The following is a 22,787-nucleotide window of genomic DNA, read 5'->3' on the forward strand; positions in this document are numbered from 1 at the left end:
GAAAAAGAAGAAGAGTTTTTGCTGCTCTGCTTTTGTCTACCTTAAGGAGTCTCAAAGTGACCTACAATTTCCTTCCTTCCTCTCCACACAACAGACACTTTGTGAAGTGAGATGGGTCTGAGAGAGTTCTGAGAGAACTGTGACTGGCCCAAGGTCACCCAGCTGGCTTTGTGTGGAGGAGTGAGGAATCAAACCCAGTTCTCTAGATTAGAGTCTGCCATTTGTAATTGCTACACCATGCTGGCTCTTCTAAGCCATTAATATATACATTATGCAGCGTTTAACACCATTCAAGGGACAAAATGTAGGTTTAGCCTGAATTATATCTTTATGGACACTGTTCAAGAGGACCAAGCGCAGATTTCTAAGAAGGTATTCTGGGAGATCAAGACAGCCTAACCTGCCCTGAAAACATTAACAGCATTCCACTCATTTCACAAATGGACTGTCCACTAGTCTGCCAACCTGAAATAGCTCCCCTGTTTTGGTTGGCAGACCATGAACAAGCAGAGTACCGATCAAAAATTAATTTAAAACCATTGTAACCATACAGAGAATAATCTAGGTTACTTTTAGTTCCCTATTCAAAAGCAAAGTCTTTCCCATTCTAGTAATTTTAATTTTTTTGAAAAAATGTTATTTTAACAGTGCATCTATTCTTTCAATACACTTCCCCTGGAAGTGCAATATTCTATATGGGAGTACTCCAGGCCCAGAGCTAAAATCTGTCCACAGACCAAGCCAACTGCCCTGAAAGTTCCTTCATCCTAACAGTGACAGTTGTGGTTTCTTTGAGGTGCAGAAAGAACACTCTATGCATGCTCTTCAAATATTTACACACACTTCAAATACTCTAGGTTGGTAGGCCGTAGAACTGGGCCCTGGTGAACCATCAACCCAATTTTAAGGCCTACTGCCCTTAGTCTCAGTCAAATGAACAGTCACCTTGGTCTCCTCTTCTAGCTGTCTCTTGAGTTCCTCAATGGTCTGTGTGAAGGACGTCTTTCCCCGACTCAGCTGGTTGATAAAAGACTCCTTCTCTTCAAGAAGGCGGCTAAGTTCTCCTAATTTTGCAAAAAGCCCAAGATTCAGTGAAATGTGTTCATTGTAAAACTCCTGTGTTCTCTTGTCATGTAGACATCACCCAAACAATAGTTTCTTGATTGATCCTAATTTCCCATAGGTTCAACAAAGATATTCCCCAGCCATTACCACCAATGCATATTGTATGTTTTGAATGGCAAGGAACACTAACTGTAGACAGTATTATACAGCCAAGGTTTTTCTTATCAAAATGGTATTTTTGCTATAGCTGGCACTGGTGCCAAGGATATGCTGTCAACTCCATCATTATGTATTCTGATAGCCTTTTTGGTTAAAAGTGCTATATATCCTTTTATCCATTATGCATCGTTACATCACCTCTGTGAAGTAATTAGGACCTAGTGATTTTCCCAAGACCTCATGGCTGAGTAAGTACCAGAATTCATACATTTTACATTCATATTCTAGATGTCCTGATTCCAGAGCTTTTGCTAAGAGTGATTAACCAGTCTGCATATTATGCTCTTTTGTATGTGTGTGTGTAATTTTTCTTGCATAAGAAAGGCCATGTATCTTTGTTAGATTTGGATTAAACAGTAGTTTAAGCTAATTTTGTTGGACACCAGAGCTCCTTAGGTGGCCCAATCTCTTGCTGGAGCAATACAACATGCATGCAATAGAGGTTAAGCACTCGAATGGACTAGAGAACCTAGTCACCTATTAGCAACTCTCTCAGCCAGGAAAGAATCTGAACCATGTACCATTTTCAGTCTGTAGCCTCCCACGTTGGGTGCTCACTTCAGCCAACTGCCGCTGAAGTTCATCCAGCTTTGATTTGGTTTCGCTCAGCTGATCCTCGTATGTTCGGCACAGTTTTTCAGCATTTGCCTGCAACAGCCAAGAAAACAGTTCTGAGATTTCATCAGGCTTTGGTGAGATGCTGAATTTTGGTAGCTATGAGAGCTAGAAATTTTCTAGACTAGACAATGAAAGCCAAGAATCAGAAGATGCCAGATTCTCCACACACCACCAATTATCTTAATTTGAGCAGAATCCACACAGTTTATGTTGCACTTACACTCAGGCATTTCTAAAAGAGAGGTCCACAGGGACTGTGGCATGCCATGCCAGCCCTGTTAGTACAAGCAGCAGCAGACTAAAGCCTACTTGGTTCAGGATGGGTGGGTATAGGTTAAAACAGCAGCTGTAGTGCATGTCAACTAGTCACACTTGCATGCAGTACATCCCCCCTCATCCTACTTCTGTGTAAGAGCTGTGGCTGTAGGGAAAACACTCATCTAATCTCATGCATGACATACTCCACCCTGCACGTGAAAGTTTACGCACTTCAGATCTGACACGTTTGTGCATAAAAGTAGCATTTACACTCTGCCATAACTCAACCATTCACCTTGTTCTTGGTGAGGTAGTCAATGTTGGATGACAGATCATCCACCTCCATCTTTAACTCGCTCTTCTCCTTCTCCAGCTTCTGCTTGACCCGCTGCAAGTTGTCAATCTGCTCCCCCAGTTCAGCCACAGAGTCTGCATGCTTCTTGCGCAGAGCAGCAGCCGTCGATTCATGCTGCAGTGTGGCCTCTTCCAGATCTCTGCGCAGCTTCAAGAATTCTGCTTCTCTTTTCTTGTTGAGTTCTATCTGGCAGGCCGTGGCACCACCTGCCTCTTCTAGCCTCTCACTCAGCTCTTCCAGCTCATGTGCCACCTCTGCCCGCTGCTTCTCTACCTTAGCCCTGGCAGCCCGTTCTGCCTCCAGTTCCTCCTCTAGCTCCTCAATACGAGCCTGTGAGTGGATAAAAGGAAGGCAGGAACTGTCAGATTCTGTCTGTTGCTTCTTGAGCTTTCAGGTCACCAAGTAGTCAGGAGCATCTCCTTTCCAGTAGGGCCTCTAGATCAGGGGTGTCAAACTTATTTGTTATGAGGGACGGATCTGACATAGATGAGACCTTGTCGGGCTGGACCATGTGTGCTCCTATTTTAGATTAGGTAGCAGAGATTAGGTACCTTTACCTTTTAGCAGAGTTATAAACTTTATAAAGGACACAAACACAAAGATTGTTTTCTACAAAAAAAAACCCCTTAAAATAAAACAAGTTTAAAACATTAGCATTCATTGGTCTTAAAGGTGCTTTCTTTGTATTTCTATGATGGGATCCAGGGAACTGGGCAAAGGAAGCTCTGGCTCTTTCCTTCCTTCCCCAGGGGACCAGGAGAGAGAGGAGCCTCAGGCAGTAGAAGGAAGAGAAGCTTGGCTCAGTAGGTCTGCTGTGCAATTGAGAGGGCCTGGTTAAGCAAGCTCTCCCCCCACCCCTGCAAGGGAGGTGCCTCAGCTAATGGAGAAAATAGAGGTTTTGCTCTGTAGCTCCTGTGCAGTTGAGCAAGCCTGGCAAAGCAAGTGTTATGGAGAAGGAAGAGAGAGGGAGAAGGAAACAGATGGCAGCCAGTTGCTCAGGGGCCTGATAGGAACTTTCTGGGGGCCTGATTCAGCCACCAGGCCACATGTTTGACACCACTGCTCTAGATATTCCCCTAAGACTACTCTCATTTTGATTTTTAGACCACAAAAGGCTGAATCCTACAATTCAGCTCAACAAAATTTGAAATCCTCCTCCAGCTTAAGGAAACTTGCTCCAAACTATGTGACTCTTAATTATGGCCAGCATGGTGTCACTTCTGGGAGAATAAGGGAAGGTCAACATGTTCCCCTGCACTGCAAATGTTAGTCTTTTCTGAGCATGAGTAAATAGATTTTCAGCTGCTTGATTGTCATTCTGCCACCACCCTTCTAAGATGTTTATTTCCTAACCTTTTGCCAGCAATAAAATATTAAAATATACAATATCAGTAGGGTAACCCAGCAGCATAATCACTAACTCATATTACAGACTATTGAAAGCCCAGAAATTAAAACTTTGCCTAAAAAATCACCAGTAGTAGACACTGGCTAAACAGATATGTAGAAGTTCCAGAAACAAGACACCGCAACAGAAAAGGCCCTGCTCTTTCTTGCCAACCACCACACCTCTGACAGTAGGAGCATCCAGATATGGCCCTCATCCCCAAACAAGATATCAATAACAGGACAAATTCATCAGCCAAGAAATTGAGACCATCTTTTTCAGCCAATTTCAACCAATTGGAATTAATGTGTGAGCATGATACTCTCACAGCTATATTTAGGCAACATTACCGAGGGTGAAATGAAGGCAATTAAGAGTAAAGGACAATGTTTCTTGGACTGATCCTGTAGGTCATCAGATCACTGGTTACTTTTGTAACTCTTCATGTTTCCCCCCCCCCCCCAACAAATCCCCAAATGAAGATTTTTTCAAAGCTACCAAAGATGTTTGCAAGATCTATGTACCCCACTTCTGGTTCATCCTAAATTCTTCTCTCAAAGAAGACTCATAGTAAAAAGCACAGGTTGACCTGGATGGTCCAGGCTGCTTTGATCTCATCAGATCTTGAAAGCAATGCAGGGTCAGCCTCTAGTCAACACTTGGATGGGAGACCACCAAGGAAGTCCAGGGTCACTATGCAGAGGCAGGCAGTGGCAAACCAACTCTGAACGTCTCTTGCTTGAAAACTCTACAGGGTTGCAACTTGTCATGATGGCTGTGACTTGACAACACTTTCCACCACCATTCCAAACCTCCATTACTGTTTTAGAAAGTTTTGCAGAGACACATTAAAAGTGTCATGTGCCCTCATAAGCCTGTAAAATGTTTGTGGAGCAAATATGTGTTTTGTATACCTGGACAAAAGGTAGTCCCCTGTGCAAACACCAGTCGTTTCCAACTCTGGAGTGACATTGTATCACAATGTTTTCACGGCAGACTTTTTACAGGTTGGTTTGCCATTGCCTTCCCCAGTCATCTACACTTTCCCCCCAGCAAGCTGGGTACTCATTTTTCTGACCTCAGAAGGATGGAAGGCTGAGTCAATCTTGAGCCAGCTACCTGAACCCAGCTTCCGCTGGGATCGAACTCAGGTCATGAGCAGAGCTTGGACTGCAGTACTGCAGCTTACCACTCTGCGCTTCAGGGCTCCCATTCCATCTATACCTTGTGGCACAATGCTATAAAAGCCATTTTGTTCAGCCCATCATTTGTGAAGTGATCCAGGCAAGATGATTAGTCTACTGGAAGACTTTGAACAGCAAGGTTAACCTTACCTGGAGTTCTTTAATTTTTTTCTGCAGTTGTGTTGCAAGGACCTGCTCATCTTCAATTCTTGAATTTAATTGGTTCATTTCAAAGTCTTTCCTATGAAGGAAAATAACCCCTGGTTAGACTGGGACTGTGGGATTCTTGGTAATTTTCACTCCTGGGAGAATAAGAAAGGATTATGTCTATGATGGCTGCCTATGAATGTAAAAGAGCATTTAATGTATGCTTTTGGCTAACAGGATAACCTAGTTCTGTGCCCTGTTGAACATATCCTGTGGACATTTGAAGATGGGCTGTGGCTTAGTGGCAAAGAACCTGCTTGGCATACAGAAGGTCCCAGGCTCAATCCCTGGCTTGCCCATTTAAACAGATAAGGTGGTAGGCAAATTCAAAAGGCCTCATTCTGAGACCTTGGAGAGTCCACCAGTCAGAGTGGTCAGTGACTTTGATGAACCAATAGCATGATTCAGTATAAAACAACATTATGTGTTCATATGCCATAGGGTTGGCATAATGGACTTCATGTAGTACAACAGCACTTCTGTTGCCAAAGGAGGGGTGGCCCATTTGTGCCAGCTCATCCCTGCCTCTGCAGATCCCGTACTTTGTTTCTCATGCTGTTTATGAGGATCACCTGACTACCAGAAGCAGAACTTCAGGTGGCTCTGTGGGCTGCAGTGAGGAGGAAACAGAAAAGTCTATTCTGCAAGGTTCACTTGTACTAATTTGGATACAAAACATGGTATCTAACTCCTTGAGCAATGTGGTAACTACATTCACTTCCTGCAATTGTTTTTCATCCATGAGAGTTTTGAAGCTTATAAGAGGCTCCTGCTAGTTGCAATGTTCTCTCATAGTTTTCCATTGTCCCCATACCCACTCAAGTAACTGAGAATTCCAGATGAGCCTGGGGAAAATCTAAAGGGTGATAGTATTAAATCTTACAGGCAGCAGTGAAACGTAAACACCACTGGGCCTCAGTCTTTGATTGATTTCCCACTCTCCTTACGCCACTTTCACTCTCCTCTTCTCGGCGGGACTGCTGCTGGATTTTGCACAAGCTGCCCTGGACCAGCAAGTTGCCTCGCCTCTCTTCAAGTTCCCTCCACAGCAGGCAGGATCCTCTGAAAACCAGTTTCTGTCTGCCACAGAGGGAACTTGAAAAGAGGTGGGGCAACTCGCTGGCTCGGGGTAACTTGTGCGAAATCCAGCAACAGCCCCACAGAGAAAAGAAGCAACGAGACCAGAACAAGGTGAGTGGGAAATTGGTCTTTGTATTTTCATGTGCCTACTTGCCAAGAAACTGCAGTAAGACAAAACATCTTTTCTTGATCTGTAAGAACTGTTGAGAAATTCCAGAATGAAACTGTACAACATCTGGTTGTTGAATTGTCTAACCTATCAAGAAGGTGGCAGAGCCTGAAAAACACAATTTGGTTTGATAATACAGCATTTCCATGAACTGCACGCTCACTTTTTGAGTTTCTCCTCCAGCTGCTGCTTGTCATTCTCTAAATCCATCACAGATTCCTGAGTCAGCTTCAGATCACCTTCTAGCTTGCGCTTCGCCCTTTCCAGATCCATTCGTATCTTCTTTTCTTGTTCTAATGCACCTTCCAGCTGTAGTTAACAAAAAATGGAGGATGGGAAATGAAATAAAATCCTACATGTTCTGCCACCTCTTTTTCCCTGTCTCCTCTCCTAACCAAGTTCACAAAGTGATACCCTCCAACAATGCTCTTTATGATCAGAAGCACAATTTTGTTGGTCTCCAAGTCGAAGTTTTAAAGGAGTATTCTGTGGTGCTGGGACACATGTACTAACCCAGCACTCCTAGCTGAGTATTTGTAATTCAACCACTCTTTGCTGGGTTTTCAGCTAGACCTTTATCATACAAAGCACTCTGAAGATGCTGTGAATGGGCAAGGTGGTTTTAGCAGGCTTTTCTGCCATTTGTCATCATGAATGCCTTAATATTTTTTTCAACCATCACAGACTTTTTCATCCTTTGACTCACATCATCAACTTGCTGCTCCAGCTTGACTTTGGCCTTGGTTAAGGTATTGACTTTGTCCTCCTCAGCTTGAAGGTCATCCAGAGCTTGTTGGTGGGCCTCCTGCAATGCCTTCTTTTCCTTGGTCAGCTTAGCGATGACTTCATCCAATGCAGCCATTTCTTCAATCAGGTTTTTCACCTAGGATGATGTGACAAAATGTTAGCTTAAATGGGTCATCTTAGCATGAAAGTGAACCCAATTTAAGTCACCTAAACGTCAACAATTCTAACAATTACTGGATGAGTCATAATCAATAAAATATCGGTAGAAGAGCTGGACATTTTCATCAGCTAAGAAAGATTGGTGGAATTCTGGATTCTGTTTGTAAACTATATGAATAAATAGCTTTAAAAGGGGATTAGATTCCTGGAGGATAGGTTTATCAGTGGCTGCTAGCCACGGTGACTGAGGAGAACCTCCATGTTCTGAGGCAATCAACATCTGAATCCCAGAGTCAGGAGGCAACATCAGGGGGAGGTCTTGGCCTCCATGGCCTGTTGTTGACCCTCCAGAGGAACTGGATGGCCATTGTGTGAGAAAGGGCACTGGACTAGATGGACCACTGGTTTGATACAGCAGGGTTCTTCTTAGTAAAAGAGAGATGAGAGCACAGATAATTTTCTCCCTGCTTGGTCTTATGTTTTGATGCTGTATAACATGAATTTTCTGCTAAGTTGGTAGCACTTTCAGACACTACAAAATCAGCCAACATAAACATTCTTTACCCATGTCATGTCATCTCAAAATTATTTCCTATTTACAGCCAGGAAACATACTAACAGTGCAATCTTACACAGAGCCAGGGCTTTTTTTGAACAGAAACACACAGGAATGCAGTTCTGGCTGTCTTAGCATAGGGGATGTGGCCTAATATGCAAATGAGTTCCTGCTGGACTTTTTCTACAAAAAAAGCCCTGCACAGAGTTACTCCAATCTAAGTCCATTAGAGATGCCCTAGGCTTCTCAGCACACAATACTGAATGCTGCCATCCCCCTGTAATAATAAGCATTGTCCATGTACCTTGTTTTCTGTGGCATGCTTCTCTTTCTCCACTTTGGCCAGAGTGATCTCCAAATCATCAATGTCTTTCTTCAGCTCAGCACATTCATCTTCCAGTTTCCGCTTCTTAGAGGTCAAGTCTGAGTTCATCTCCTCCTCATCTTCCAGACGTTCCATCAACTCCTTCACCTTGGCTTCCAGCTGGATCTTGGTCTTGATTAACAGGTCACAGCGCTCCTCTGCATCAGCCAGGTTGTCTTGCTCCTGAGAAGGGAAGCCCAGAAAATGGTGCTTTACCCACTAGGAGGTCTTGCTGCTATAAAATGTATGTAGCATTATTGTTAAGACTTTTTTCTATGTTCTTGACAGATATAGGCAGGAAATCTCCCTTCTTTTGACTGCCTCCAATCTCCCAGCTCAGGAAGTATCAGACACATTAATTATGGAAGTTAAAAGTAGGGGTGATCATATCTACACTTTACTGCAGTCACAGAACCAGTTAACTGGCACATTATTCAGCATCTAGAGTTTCAGCTTTCATGTGTGAGTGCAGGGGTGGCCAAACTCGCTTAATGTACGAGCCACATAGAATAAACATCAGATGTTGGAGGGAGGGAGGGAGGAAAATAGATGAGGGAGAGGGAAAGAAAGCAACTTTAACTTCAAATATATTCTCCAAGCTGCCAGCTGACTTGGCTTGGAGAACAGATTTAAAGAGAGAAATCCCTTCTCCAAGCCAGCAGATGGGGTGGTGGTGGCTTCGAAAGCCACACAACATGTGTGAAAGAGCCACATGTGGCTCCTGAGCCGCAGTTTGGCCACCCCTGGGTGAGAACAAGTGTGGTTACTGACTAAAGAGGAACAACACAGAGAATCTAGTGAAGGCTTAAATAGAGGTTAGAGCTAAGAAAGGGAGCTCCAGGGTTTTAATGGATAGGATAGGTGGCTCCTAAGGACCAATGACCTTTGGAGATTACCCCCATTTCTACAGGTCACCAATCTGTTTTCTCTGCATGTGTTTCCTCTGTTGTTCTAAAACTTATCAAAAATTCTTAGGAAATGTTGACTTGAAAAACTTGGGAAATTTCAAAAATAAATCCAGTCTCACCTGCTATTGCAAGCACCAAATGTATATTTTACTTTCATATTTTATAACCAAGCAGTTAAAAGCAAGCGGATGTCTTTATTATCCATCATTTCCAATCCAGGATGCCCAAGTAAACTTGTATCCTACCACTCCACTTGGCTAAGTATGAAGTGTTTCCTGGACAGAAAGGACCTTCCTCTGAGGCAAGAGGCTCTCCCCCCAATCCCATCTAAAAAAAAAAGATTCTTCCTCCATCAGAAGATGCTCTTCTGAAGGAAGGAAGCCTCTTGCACCAGAAGAAGGCTCCACACTTACCTTAAACTACTCTTTAATCCAAGTATTTGGAGTATACCAACATTAATTCTCAGCTTCATCAGACTACTCATATCAAATGCTTAGACCTCCTTTGGAAAGTGGAAATTGTAGCCATCACAATTACTCACTGCTTGAAGCTGCAGTGACAGATCATTCTTCTCTTGGATGATGCTGACTTGCTTCTCCTCCAGCTCTTTTCTTTTAGCTTCTGACTTCTCCAGGGCCTCCTTCAGCTTCTGGAGCTCCTCTTTGAGGAGGGCCATTTCTTTCTCTGTCTGAGCTGACTTGAGAAGAGGCTTGATCTTGAAGAAAAGCTTCATCCAAGACCAATTTTTGACAACGTTAAAAGCACGCAGATTCCACTGAATGGTGTAGAGAGCTTCCCTGTAGGGAAGAAGAAAAGCATGTAGGGATTCTATTTGGGGGTCCTTCTCACATGAATATTGACTATCCAAGGAGAAAGATTTGTGTTTCCTGCTTCCATTATACACTATACAACCTGAAGTCTATTGGAGGAAGACATACACAAAAAAGATAAGTACAGGGTTAATGGGTGAGAGAGAATTGCTTAAACCCATGCAGTGCTCAGTCACTGTGGGATGGATCCCGTGACTACTTTCCACAAACTCTTCCTCCAACAGAGAAAACTGCCTGCAACAATATTTCCAGCAGAGCAGGCCTTTGTCCATTAAAAAAATCATTTTTCATAGAAGAAAATCTTCCCTTGAAGGAAGACATGGCCAAAGAGAATAATAGCGTCCAGCTTACTGGAAGGTAGACATAGGATCCATCCCTGTTTCATGTGGCACTGCATGGGTGTTTCTGCAGGGGTTATTAGTCCCAGGTTTGATGCTGTTGGGAAACCCTCTTTTTCCTGCTTCTCCATAGCATTCATGCACCTCCCAGTGATCCCCAGCTTTTCTCCAATTCTTCTCAAACCTGCTATGTGTCCCAAAGTTTTGGGAAATATTGCAGTTTTATTTTTTTTAAGTAAGTATCTAGCCCCTTCCTTTCAGAGATATATGGGGGAAAGTTGACCTTATTTTAAATGGAAGCCAGGAACTCAGAAAGCCTGATATATATTTTAACAAAAAAGTATATCAAGATACTGGTATTAAATTAGTAATTAAAAACAAAAGATGAAGGTACCCTGCTGTGTTGAAGCCCAGCCACCACTACACTGTATTAGCAGCTTGCAGAAGCAAGAAGCAAGCCTGTCCCTGTGTGGCAAACACCAATATGTTCTTCTGTTCTCCATAAGAATTCTAGCAGAAGGCAAGATGGTTGATACTGGTGAAAAGCAAGAGGCAAGAAAGAAAGGTTTGTTCATCTCTATACCTTCTACCAATGATCCAGCCATACTCAATTCGCATCAGGCGCCCACGCATCCTAGCCTGCAGCATTGTAATAATCTTAGCCAGACGTTCATCCCGCATTTCTTCAAGGAGACCCAGCAAGCCAGCTTTGAAAAACACCTGCAAACAAATGAATAGGAAACATTCATCACATTAATGCTGTAGTGGAGGAAAAATGAGCGGTAGAACAATCCTGAAGGATATGCCCTTTCTCAGATAAAAAATCAGCAGTGAGTAATGGGACAGCCTTCTTTCCTATAGCAGTAAGTAATAGAGTCTGGAATGATGGAGATACTGGCAGAGCCTGGAGAATAGTAAGCAAAAAGATGGAGGTAGAAGAGATGGGCAAAAGAGAGGAGCAGGTGATCCAAGGGTGCAATGTGGTTGCTTGAATCTGCCAGAATATTTTTGCAGACTGAAGGATTTCCACCTGTAGAGTGCAGTTTTCTCACCTCCACCTTCCCACTGCAGCCCAAAATGCACCCCCCCATCACCACAGACAGTTACTCATGGGGGAGTAAGTTGTAACAGTTCCATAGTCTATGGTTTGAGAGCAGGAGAAGATACACAGGCAGGAAAAAAGAAGGAAGAATACTTGTCCTTAACAATAAGTGAGAGATGTGAAAACAAATAATGTTGATCTGAGGAAACTCAAATAGCATTACTATAAAGAGAGGCTATATGCAGACTTAAGTTTATACACATTCTGTCCACCCTCAAAGTTTTTGTTTCATGGCACAGCAGATCACTTAATTCACACTGCATATCACGTACCTTAGTGTGTCCAAATTTATACTGGGTGCGGTCAAGATCCAAAGAATTCAGCAACTTTTCCGTGGCCTTCCTGCTGTCCACAAACTTGTCATCAGGAATGGCAGCAGGGTTCAGGATACGGTAGCTAAAAGGATAAAGGATACAGCATCAGCATGCAAGGACGCAAGAATGCCTACTTGCTGTGGTTACCTCCTTTTCCCAGAAAGTGATGTAAGACTCCAAACTGATGAAGTCACAGCCTTAAGAGAAACTGTGGTGGATCAGACCAATGGTCTACCATTCCAGCATCTCATTCCATACAACAGACAGTCAGACACCCCCAGAAAACCAAAAAGCCCTATTGTTTTTTACTAGCACTGGTTCAAAGTCCTCACGGAGGCTCTACTACCAAAACTTTAGAAATTGATGAATACTATGAGAATAGATGGGAAAATACCTAATACTTGGAAAGAAGCAGTAATTTCGTTGATACCGAAAGAAGATAGAGATGCCACGAACATAAAAAATTATAGACCAATTTCATTACTTAACAATGATTACAAAATATATGCTAGAATATTAGCAGAAACAGCATTTGAATAATTTTATTAAAGAAGAGCAAGCAGGTTTCTTCCCAGGAGGCAAATTAGAGACAATATTAGAACGGTGATAGATATTATTGAATATTATGAGAAACATCTTTAAAAAGAAGTAGCACTATTTTTTGCAGATGCAGAGAAAGCATTTGATAACGTGCATTGGGATTTTATGTTTGCAGTGATGGAGAAATTGAGACTGGGAGAAGATTTTGTAAGAATGGTGAAGGCAATATATACTGAACAACAAGCAAGACTATAAATGCAGACCTGACAGAAAAAATGACAATCAGTAAAGGAACGAGATAAGGTTGCCCTCTATCTCCATTGATATTTATAATGACTTTAGAGATATTGCTTATGCAAATTCAAGAAGATAAAGAGCTAGAGGGACTGAAATTGAAAGGTTTTTCTTATAAATATAGAGCGTTTGCTGATGATGTAATGTTTATAAATGAAAATCCAACTCAAGTTACACCGTTGCTGCTTTGTAAGATACAAGAATATGGTGAGCTGGCAGGCTTCTATATAAATAAAGAGAAGTCAAAAATTTTGTGTAAAAACATGTCTAAGATTAAACAGGAAGAACTACAAAGTTTAACAAAGTGTGAAGTGACCTCTAAAGTAAAGTATCTAGGTATAGAAATAACAACAAAAAACATTGACTTGTATAAAAATAACTATGAGAAGCTCTGGTGGAAAATTGATGGAGATTTATTAAAATGGAATAAGTTGAACTTGTCTATACTGGGCAGAATTTCGGCAATCAAAATGAATGTGTTACCAAGAATTATGTTCTCGTTTCAAACAATTCCAATAGTGAAGGATAACAAACAATTTAGTAAATGGCAAATCTGTATGGACTGGCAGAATTTGTATGGACTGGCAAGAAACCAAGAATTAAAATGAAAATTTTGACCGACGCAAAAGAGAGGGGAGGCTTTCAACTGCCAGATCTAAAGTTATACCATGATGCAGTTTGTTTGGTGTGGATTAGGGAATGGATGACATTACTAAATAGAAAATTATTAACATTAGAAGGCCATGGAAACGTTTTTGGTTGGCATGCATATCTGTGTTATGGGAAAAGTAAGATGGATGGCTTCTTCTTACATCATTATATAAGAAGTGATTTGTTAAAAACCTGGTCAAAATACAAAAGATATGGGGATGAGAGGAAACCGCTTTGGATTGTGCCAACAGAAGTAATAAAGTTATATTCAGACATTAATGAAGAGAAATGGTTATCATATAAACAATTGTTAAAAATACATGGTGGTAAGGTGGAATTAAAATCGGTGGAAGAATTGGAATATAAGTATAATTGGTTTCAATTGCAACAAATCAAGAGTTTGCTGGAACAGGATATTAAAAATGATGGCGTAAGACAAGAACAAACAGAACTGGAGAGAATGCTGTTTGGCGATAATGAAAAATTGATTTCAAGAATTTATAAATTATTGTTGAAATGGTCTACAGAAGATGAAGTAGTTAAATCTCAAATGATAAAATGGGAGATAAATATAAATAAAGAAATACAGATGGAACAATGGGAGTACTTATGGAAGAACTCTATGAAGATATTGACGTGTAATAACATAAAAGAAAACTGTTTTAAAATGCTTTATAGGTGGTACATGACACCTAAGAAACTGTCAAAAATGAACAATCAGGTGTCGGATAGATGTTGGAAATGTAAAAAACGTGAGGGATCTTTCTACCATATGTGGTGGACTTATGAAATGGCAAAGCAATTTTGGCGAATGATTCAGCAAGAGATTTCAAAAATTTTGGGTTATAACATCAAGAAGGCACCTGAAGTCTTTCTGTTGGGATTACAAATGGAAAAATTTCCCAAACAACATAGAACAATAATTTGGTACATGCTTTCAGCTGCACGGACATTATATGCGCAGATGTGGAAGCAAGACAAATTACCAGAAAAGTGGGACTGGATTATGAAACTTATGCATTGGAGTGATATGGACAAGCGTACAAGAATCTTAAAAGAATATGATATAGAGAAGTTTAGAAATGAGTTGGGAAAATTTCAGAAATATGTTCAAAAACAATGGAAGGTTAAAGGACATTTGGTGATTTTTGAAATATATATATTGGAAATATATATTTCTTTAATTTTGTTTTTATGATAAGGACTAAAGGAGTATAATCATAGTGAATGATTCTTTTCCTTATTTTTATTCTATTATAGTTATAAGTTTTTATGAAGTTTCTCAAAATGTTAAAATTACCTTTTATTTCTTTTTAGTACTTTTTAGTACATTAATTAAAATGCACCAGTGGAGGTCACGAAAGGGGGGGGGGGAGGTGGAAAATGCAATGTACTGATTTTTTTAATAATAGACAAGTATTAAGATATTGCAGAATAATAAAATTGTTTTTACAAACAATGTCTATTATATTTCCCCTCTCTTAAGGAATGATGGGAATTGTCTTAGGAGGACAAGGGTCTCTAAAAGCCAATTTTTGGCATCCTCATTTGCAATTCCCAGAATTTGGGGCAAGGGGAGTCATGACAGTTAAACTGATATAGGACTGAAATAAAGTTTGTAGGACACCGAATTCTTTGCCAATAACTGGATTCCATACTTGCAAGCTTGCAGAAAAACACATAACATTTCTTATATCTATCTGGAAGCTGAGAATGACCAGTGGTCAGTATAGGTGAAGAGGAAGGGGTTTTACCGCTGCTTGAAGTCAGCATAGAGGATCCTGTTTGGAAACCCTTTCCTGCAAATCCGGATACCTTCCAGCACGCCATTGCACCGCAGCTGATGCAGCACCATGAAGGGGTCCATGATACCTGCATGGGAGAGAAGGGGACCTCATGTCTCCAGGGACCTCACTTCAACAATCCATATTTGGGGGGTGGGGAGAGAATGAGGAGCCATTCCAAATGTTTAAAAAATGGTTCATTCTTCTAGGTAGAGCTTAAGAAGTGGGGAAATAAGCACATATGGAATTCAACTAAACTGTTGCAATAAAATCAAGACAGGGAAGGAAGGAAAACAGGCAGGAAAGGAAAAATAGGAGATTTTACAGTCAGGTCTTTAGCATACTTATGCAGCCACAAGTCCCACTGTGTTTAGGGTTAAACTAAGGCAGATATTTAGACACTTCAGGGTTAAACTAAGGCAGATATTCAGACACTTTCAGTGCAATCCTAAGCACCCTGATCAGCCTATTGACTTCAAGGGTGCAATTCTGCTTATAATAGTGTTCTTTATGTATTATAACTAAGAAATTGCTTTTTAAAAGATCTCAAATTTAAAAACAAAACAAAATTCAGACCTCCCCAGGCCATTCTAATATGTCACAGACATATCCTGTTGTTTGTGATTGTGTACCTGGGGTCTTTGTTTCATTGGGAATGATGCAGCGGACAAAGTGAGGCTGGGTGGCACGCAAATTGGTCATCAGTTTGTTCAGGTTCTCCTGTAAGGTAGATATTCAAAGTTAAATAGAGGACACCCCAGCTTCCTGCTACACTTCACTGCCTCCTCCCAATTCTGCCTTATGTGGCAAGGGGGTTGTTGATGCAAACTCAGGAGAGGGTGATATGAGCAAGATGAGATATATATCTGCCTAAGGCATTTTGTTCAGCTGCTTCTAGTTCAGAAGGGAGAACCAGGCTCTGTTCCCTGACATTGTTCTTAAAATGGAGAGAAATGGCCAGTTCTAGGACAGAGCCAGCCAAGGCTCCACAGTCTCCAACACCTGTCAGCAAAAAACAGGCATGTTTCATTGGACATTAAGTAGGACAGGAACTGATTGCAGGCTGTGATTAACCATGCAGGAAGACCCTAGGTAACATTTGTCCAATCAGCACCTTTCCAGGGACTTGGCTTTAGAAGCATGCACGAGGTTCCTCCTTTAAAATCTACCCAACCTTCTTTTGTCCATGCCATTCTATTACGCTCCTATTCTCTATTGACTTTATTTCAGATAATAGGCATGTGGTCCAGTTTCCAGCTGAGCTCCAACATTGGAGAAAGAGAGCAACATGAGGAGGAAGTGGGGAGGAGGCTACAGGCAGCCAATATATGAAGTTATTGTGAATAAGATCATAGTTCAAGTTGGTCATTTACCTTGGTGAGCAGGGTTTAGAGCAGAGCTAGATTTTTCTCACCCCTTTCACTGGAAATGTCAGGGAAAGATCTTGGACCTATCTGCATTTTAAAAATGTGCTTTACCACTAGACTATGTTCTCTCCCCATGTTCCCATAAGCAGTGGGTACAGGGAAGGTTTAGCCTCTTCCCCGAAGTGGATCTTTTGCTCTAAAAAATAGGATGCACCTCTTGCTTTGCCCTGACCTGGATGATCCAGGCTAGCCCAATCTCTTCAGGTCTTGGAAGCTAAGCAGGGTCAGCCCAGGTTAGTATTTGGGTGAGAGACCACCAAGGAAATCCAGGGTTGCTACACGGAGCAAGGAATGACAAACCATTTCTCTTTCTTGCCTTGGAAACCCTATGGGGTTGCTGTAAGTCAGCTGTGACTTGACAGGTCTTTCCACCACCACCTTTTCCTTTCAGCAGGTCTTTCATTATTACAAACAGCTCAACCATTCACACATAGCTAAGTCAGGGACCCTTCAGTCTAAAAATCTCTACTCATCAGTGGACCTAAAAATATGCTTCAGCCTCTGTTCTTTCAACCTGCCCTGTTTACCACAGGATAAGAAGGCTCTGGTATCTTTTTAACCTTTTGGTCTTTGGAACATGCTCTCAGCTGCGAGGCCTTGACTCTCAATCAGAGGGACACCCCAGAAATAGATGCCTCTAACTGGATCAGTGCGGAGTGCATTACACTCCTCTGACTCTCTCCCAGGACAGGAAAGGCAGAGAGCTGGTGGCTCAGACCCCTGAAAAATCCACATTGGTTTTCTTCTTCCCAAAGGTTGTCCTTCCCGCAGTCAAGAGTGAGTAGAGAAATAGCACAGACTTAAAGTGATGTTCATGTAATAAATTATCTAAACATCACTGCAAGTCTTAACTGCCTCTCCCTCAGCAATGGAGAAACAGCCAGGAACCATGGAGCACAGATGTAACAGGGCATCATGAAGCATTCCCCTACCACAAAGGGAACCAGCTTCCTCCCCATTCTAGTACCTCTGTCATTCAGGTCCCAATCAAGCGTGAAATGATGGCCTCTGAATTGTGGAGCACTCAAGCTGCCCGCAAAGCAGAATACTCTGGACTGCAGTGGTCTTAGTGCCTCCCTAGAGTTCAAGACCTTACAGCTGTGTCAAGTCTGGGTTGCCCAAAAGTACAAATGGGATTTTGCTGGGTCTAATAAGTGATTTTCTTACCTTGTGCAAACTGGATACAGTTTGGAATGAAGCAGCCTTCTTACGTTTCTCTTTGCCACCTGGCCTGGCTTCATCTGTCAAATGCAACATAGACAATATAATTATTTCAGAGAGATCCATTTAGTTCAGGCTGATAAGATTTGGGGCAGAGCACAAGCTCTATGGAAATCTATTGGCTATTCTGTTTGGTTGCCTTGAAATCTTTAGGAATACTGCAGTGGTTTCTCTCTGACATATTGTATTTATTAGTACTATTCAGGCCTCAGATTCAGCAGGAGCTCACAGGAGCGCAACTCCTGAACCTTTCTGAGGGTTCCCCCTCCTCCTTCCCACCTTGCCCATTGAATGGTAGGTGCTGCTGCATAACAATCCCTGGATGAGCACCATCACCTATTTTTCTTCAAAATGACCCCTGGTACTATTACCAATCACAACTGATGGTTACATATATGAATTGATTTCATTTGCTACTACTGTAAATCATCTTGCTTTTTTTTAAGGAAGGTGTGATTTTAAAAGTCTTAAATTAAATACATTGATTGAGCAATTAACAGGCTCAAGGAATGGTTTGAGCAGGACTCCTGTTGTCATTCCATTTCTGATACTAAGCCTGGTTAATAAAAGGTAAAGGACTGTGCAAGCACTGAGTTATTACTGACCCATGGAGTGACATCGCATCACATTTTCACGGAAGACTTTTTACTGGGTGGTTTGCCATTGCCTTCCCCAGTCATCTACACTTTACCCCAAGCAAGCTGGGTACTCATTTTACCAACCTCAGAAGGATGGAAGGCTGAGACAACCTTGAGCTGGTTACCTGAACCCAGCTTCTGCTGGGATCAAACTCAGGTCGTGAGAAGAGCTTGGACTGCAGTACTGCAGCTTACCACTCTGTGCCACGGGGCTCCCAAACTTGGTTAATACCTAGGTAGAAAATTGCCAAGACAATCCACAAACACCACTCTCCATTCCTTGGAAGGAGGGGACAGAAGAAATGCAATGGAGGAATGCAAGAGTGCAGCGATGCTTGAAGGGAATAAAGAAGAGTGTTCTTAACTGTAGTCTACATAAATGTACCAGTTTTTGAACAGTTCAAAACGAGTGTCCAAACATAATATTTTTCTATATGTCATCCTAGGTATTTTTGAGGAAAGGAACAATTTTTTTTTTTTTTTTTTTTTGCTTTCCTGACTGGGCCCACTGTGTGATGGAACCAGATATTCTCAATCCTCCCCACCTTTTGAAGTCTTGAAACAGCCATGTAGAGGGCTGCTTTGGGATCAAGCCCTCATGGCATTTTGCAGTCTCCTGCTTTAGGCTCTAAAATCTTGGTAATATCTAATCATGTCCACAAAAACTCCATAATACGGCAATGAAGAGATTGCAGTTCCCTTCAGAAGTGAGACAAGCACTATTTGCAGAGACATAGAAGTGCTACTCTGTAGTAGCATATAATGATAAGGTTCTTTGAGCATCAGTTGAGGTGATGGGGGATATGGCTCTCAAGCCCATGCTCTGCTTATTTTTTAGGTTTCCTGGAAATTAGACACTTTAAAAATAGAATGCTGGTCTAGATACATCTTTGGTGTGATCCAGCAGGGTTTTTCTTATGTTCTGATGTATACCATGTATAGCATCATATGGAGTGAGCATAGAGAGGAATACAACTCACCTGAAGAGCCCACATAGTTCTCATACAAGCTAGCTAACAGCTTATTTTGTGATTTTTGGAAGATGGCTACCACCGTCTCATTCAGAGGGTCTTTATTCTTATCTAGCCAGCCAACAATGTTATAGGGCACCTGAAATCAGAGCAAAGCAGTAGGTAATGGAGGCCAAACACAGTAAAGCAACTGTCAAAGCTCAGAATGTAGTCGCCAGGATAACAAAACATACCACTCCTGCATAGTGTACCAACTCAAAGTGGGCTTCATATTTGCGCTTCTTATCAGGTCGGGGTTTTTGGAAGTTGGGTGATTTCCCAATGTGATTGTCATACAGTTTGGCCTTGAATGACATGTCAGATGCTTTGGGGAACATGCACTCTTCCTCCAGAATGGACAGGATTCCCATTGGCTGCAAGGGAAGAACACTGATCAGGAGACAAGCTTCAGATGGTATTAATTGTTTTCTAGGATAAGAGATGAAAAGTATAAACAGTAATCACTACCTTGGATTGCAAATGATCACGGATTACAAATGGGTCCATGGATTGCAAATGGGACCAGTTTTCAGTCAAAAATGTAAAGAACTGGCAAATGTAGTTAAGAAGGTGGGGAGGAAATTATTTTACTGTGTTGTTAAAATGACTGGCCAACCTCTGTTGCTTTTCTGATTGGCTGGAAGCAAGAGGACACAAGAACTACACATTGACACATGCATATCCTTCAGCCCTTTCAAGGACATCAGCCTACATCTACTGCACCATCTTGTCCCAGCATTACCTTTTCAATCAGATCAATGCAAGCCTGCAAGTCCAGGCCAAAGTCAATGAAGACCCACTCAATCCCTTCTTTCTTGTATTCTTCTTGTTCCAGCACAAACATATGATGATTGAAAAACTGTTGCAGCTTCTCATTTGTAAAGTTGATGCACAGCTGTTCAAAGCTGTTATACTGCAAGGAGAAAACAAAAGCCTGAGTGCTTCAAAACTTCACAGTTGATTTATTTTGTTTTTAAAAATTGTATGCTACTTTCCCACCCACAGTTAAAAGATTTAAACCATTAAAATACAGTTAAAATTATACAATGATTCAATTAAAACATGAATAAACAACACTAAAAAGAGAGCCAACAACCATTATAGGGGATCTCTATGTAAGTCTTTAATGGAGAATTCTTAGCACCCTCACCAAGTACGATTTCCAGAGTTCTTGGAAGTAAGCATAATAGCTAAACTGTAACACTGATATATTTCAATAGAAATACACCCTTCAAATTAATCACCGTATGATAAAATTCCAAAATGGATGGAATAAGAATATAGTATGGGTTGTTAACTCAATGCTGAGTTCAATAATTCATAATAACAGTGCAATCCTTGACTGCAAGCCTACATGCCAGGGACATTGTTTTATTGAACTGACTTGGTTGCAGTGTTCCCTCTGAGCTGAGTTAGCGTGAGCTAGCTCACAGATTTTTTAGCCTCCAACTCACACATTTTTATCTTAGCTCAGGAAGGATGGCCCCAGAACACACTAATTTATGCAGTAGCTCACAACTTGCATGCCATTAGCTCACAAAGCAGAATTTTTGCTCACAGGGCTCTGCAGCTTAGAGGGAGCATTGGGTTGTACAGTGTTTTAGGTTTTTAGGCACCTAATAAATAATAAATATTCTTGTTATTATAATATAGTGAAATCAATTTATTGGGGATTTCAAAATATTAAAAAACGGGGTGTGTCATAAGGTTTGTGGAGAAAATAAACGGTGTTAGCAGATTGTTAGTTTCTCTTTTGTTCTTATGCAATGTATTGAGGTGGTTCTGAAGGTCAATTTTGAGCCCTACCTCAAAGATCTCAAAGCCTGCAATGTCCAAGACCCCAATGAAGAATTGCCTGGCTAGTCGAGTGTCCAAGGTTTTGTTGATACGAAGAACTAACCACTTGAACATGCGGTCATAGGTGGCTTTGGCCAAAGCACCAACTGCATACACCACCTGCAAATGAAAATGTAGCAGCAGCTCAACAGAATAAACATTTGTTCTCATCTGACGATACTACACAATTAAACACAGATAAGGGAGAGAGGTGGTTATATCAACCAGTGTGAATCCATATGAGCTTGGTCATTTCAGTTTCAGTTGTGACTCCCATATGCCAGCTTAAAAGTTTCTGTGAAATCAACAATGAACCCTAAACAGTGTTACACACTTCTAAACCCATTGAAATCAATAGACATAGTCTTAATTTTGCTTACCATAGGACTATATGACTGCAAGCTTGTGTGCACTTACTTGGGAGTAAGCCCTTTTAAATAATATCTAAGTAAGTGAGGTCCATGGCCCACTGGTATTACTTGACCATTTAAACCCAGGCAATTTAAGGCAAGTTGCTTCCTGGAAACAATTTAATTATCACTAGCATTATACTAGTATTAACAATGAAGCTTTCAAGTCAATAGAATGGGAATGGTACAGTCTGCAAGGCAAGATGTAGTCCAGTCTTTACAGAAACATTACAATAGGAAAAGGGTTGGATCCAACAAGCTTTTTGCTCAATCTCACTCAATTCCCCTCCTTACACATAAAACTACCTAACACTGAATCAGACCCTTGGTCCATCAAGGTCAGCATTGTCTGCTTGGACTGGCAGCAGGTCTGCAGGGTCAAAGGCAGAGATCTTTCAGATCACCTATTGCCCGGTCCTTTTGGCTGGAAATTGAACCTGGGACCTTCTTCATGCAAACCAGAAGTTTTTCCACTGACCCACAGCCCCTCCTCACTACAGTACCCTAATCACACATAGCTTTTGCCCATTTAATGATCCCAGCATAGCCTTTTTGGACCCCCTTCTGCCTTTTTCACCAAAGAAAACTAGTTACCTCCAACCCAATGCATAATCATGCCACATATTTTCCAAAAGCCTTAGTATACAGATATCTGTTGTGTAATGTCCTCCCATTGTACAAGCCTTCTGCAGGGTCGACAGCTAACAGATTCCAAGTGTGATTGAAGATGTCAGACCAGATGCTTACCTGTTCGACATTCTGACCTTTGGTCACATATTCATTTCCAACTTTTACTCTAGGATGGAGCAGCCCCTTGATAAGATCAGCTGAGCTGATTCCCATTAGGTAAGAGGCTTTATCAGCACCTACAATGGAATTGTATATGAGAAGGAGGCAATGAGGAAAAAACTAGTTTCTGTCATTTACTGTATCATCCAAAGCAAAGTTACATCCTTTAAGCCAGTTTGGTGTAGTGGTTAAGTGCATGTACTCTTATCTAGGAGAATGGGGTTTGATCCCCCACACCTCCACATGCACCTGCTGATGTGACCTTGGGTCAGTCACAAGTCCTCACAGAGCTGTTCCTCTCAAGAGCAGATTCTGTCAGAGCTGTCT

General features: G+C 41.5%; 1 protein-coding gene across 3 annotated transcripts in view; it reads right to left on the bottom strand.

Annotated features, from left to right (window-relative positions):
• The window catches only part of MYH7B (myosin heavy chain 7B), a 61,120-nt gene that overhangs the window by 11,255 nt on the left and 27,078 nt on the right, over positions 1-22,787 (bottom strand). For all 3 annotated transcript variants that reach the window (XM_060231008.1, XM_060231009.1, XM_060231010.1), the window contains 18 exons: positions 22,419-22,537; positions 21,232-21,381; positions 20,168-20,338; positions 19,620-19,799; positions 19,396-19,525; positions 17,724-17,797; positions 15,762-15,849; positions 15,100-15,217; positions 11,819-11,942; positions 11,028-11,164; positions 9,818-10,073; positions 8,309-8,551; positions 7,249-7,425; positions 6,706-6,851; positions 5,237-5,327; positions 2,456-2,845; positions 1,806-1,932; positions 946-1,064 (listed from right to left, as the gene is read on the bottom strand). In XM_060231008.1, coding sequence (XP_060086991.1) covers positions 946-1,064; positions 1,806-1,932; positions 2,456-2,845; positions 5,237-5,327; positions 6,706-6,851; positions 7,249-7,425; positions 8,309-8,551; positions 9,818-10,073; positions 11,028-11,164; positions 11,819-11,942; positions 15,100-15,217; positions 15,762-15,849; positions 17,724-17,797; positions 19,396-19,525; positions 19,620-19,799; positions 20,168-20,338; positions 21,232-21,381; positions 22,419-22,537 — 2,840 coding nt within the window. The remainder of the gene's footprint in view (positions 1-945; positions 1,065-1,805; positions 1,933-2,455; positions 2,846-5,236; positions 5,328-6,705; positions 6,852-7,248; positions 7,426-8,308; positions 8,552-9,817; positions 10,074-11,027; positions 11,165-11,818; positions 11,943-15,099; positions 15,218-15,761; positions 15,850-17,723; positions 17,798-19,395; positions 19,526-19,619; positions 19,800-20,167; positions 20,339-21,231; positions 21,382-22,418; positions 22,538-22,787) is intronic.

This window comes from Heteronotia binoei, chromosome 2, assembly GCF_032191835.1.
Source record: "Heteronotia binoei isolate CCM8104 ecotype False Entrance Well chromosome 2, APGP_CSIRO_Hbin_v1, whole genome shotgun sequence".
NCBI classification, from domain to species: domain Eukaryota; kingdom Metazoa; phylum Chordata; class Lepidosauria; order Squamata; family Gekkonidae; genus Heteronotia; species Heteronotia binoei.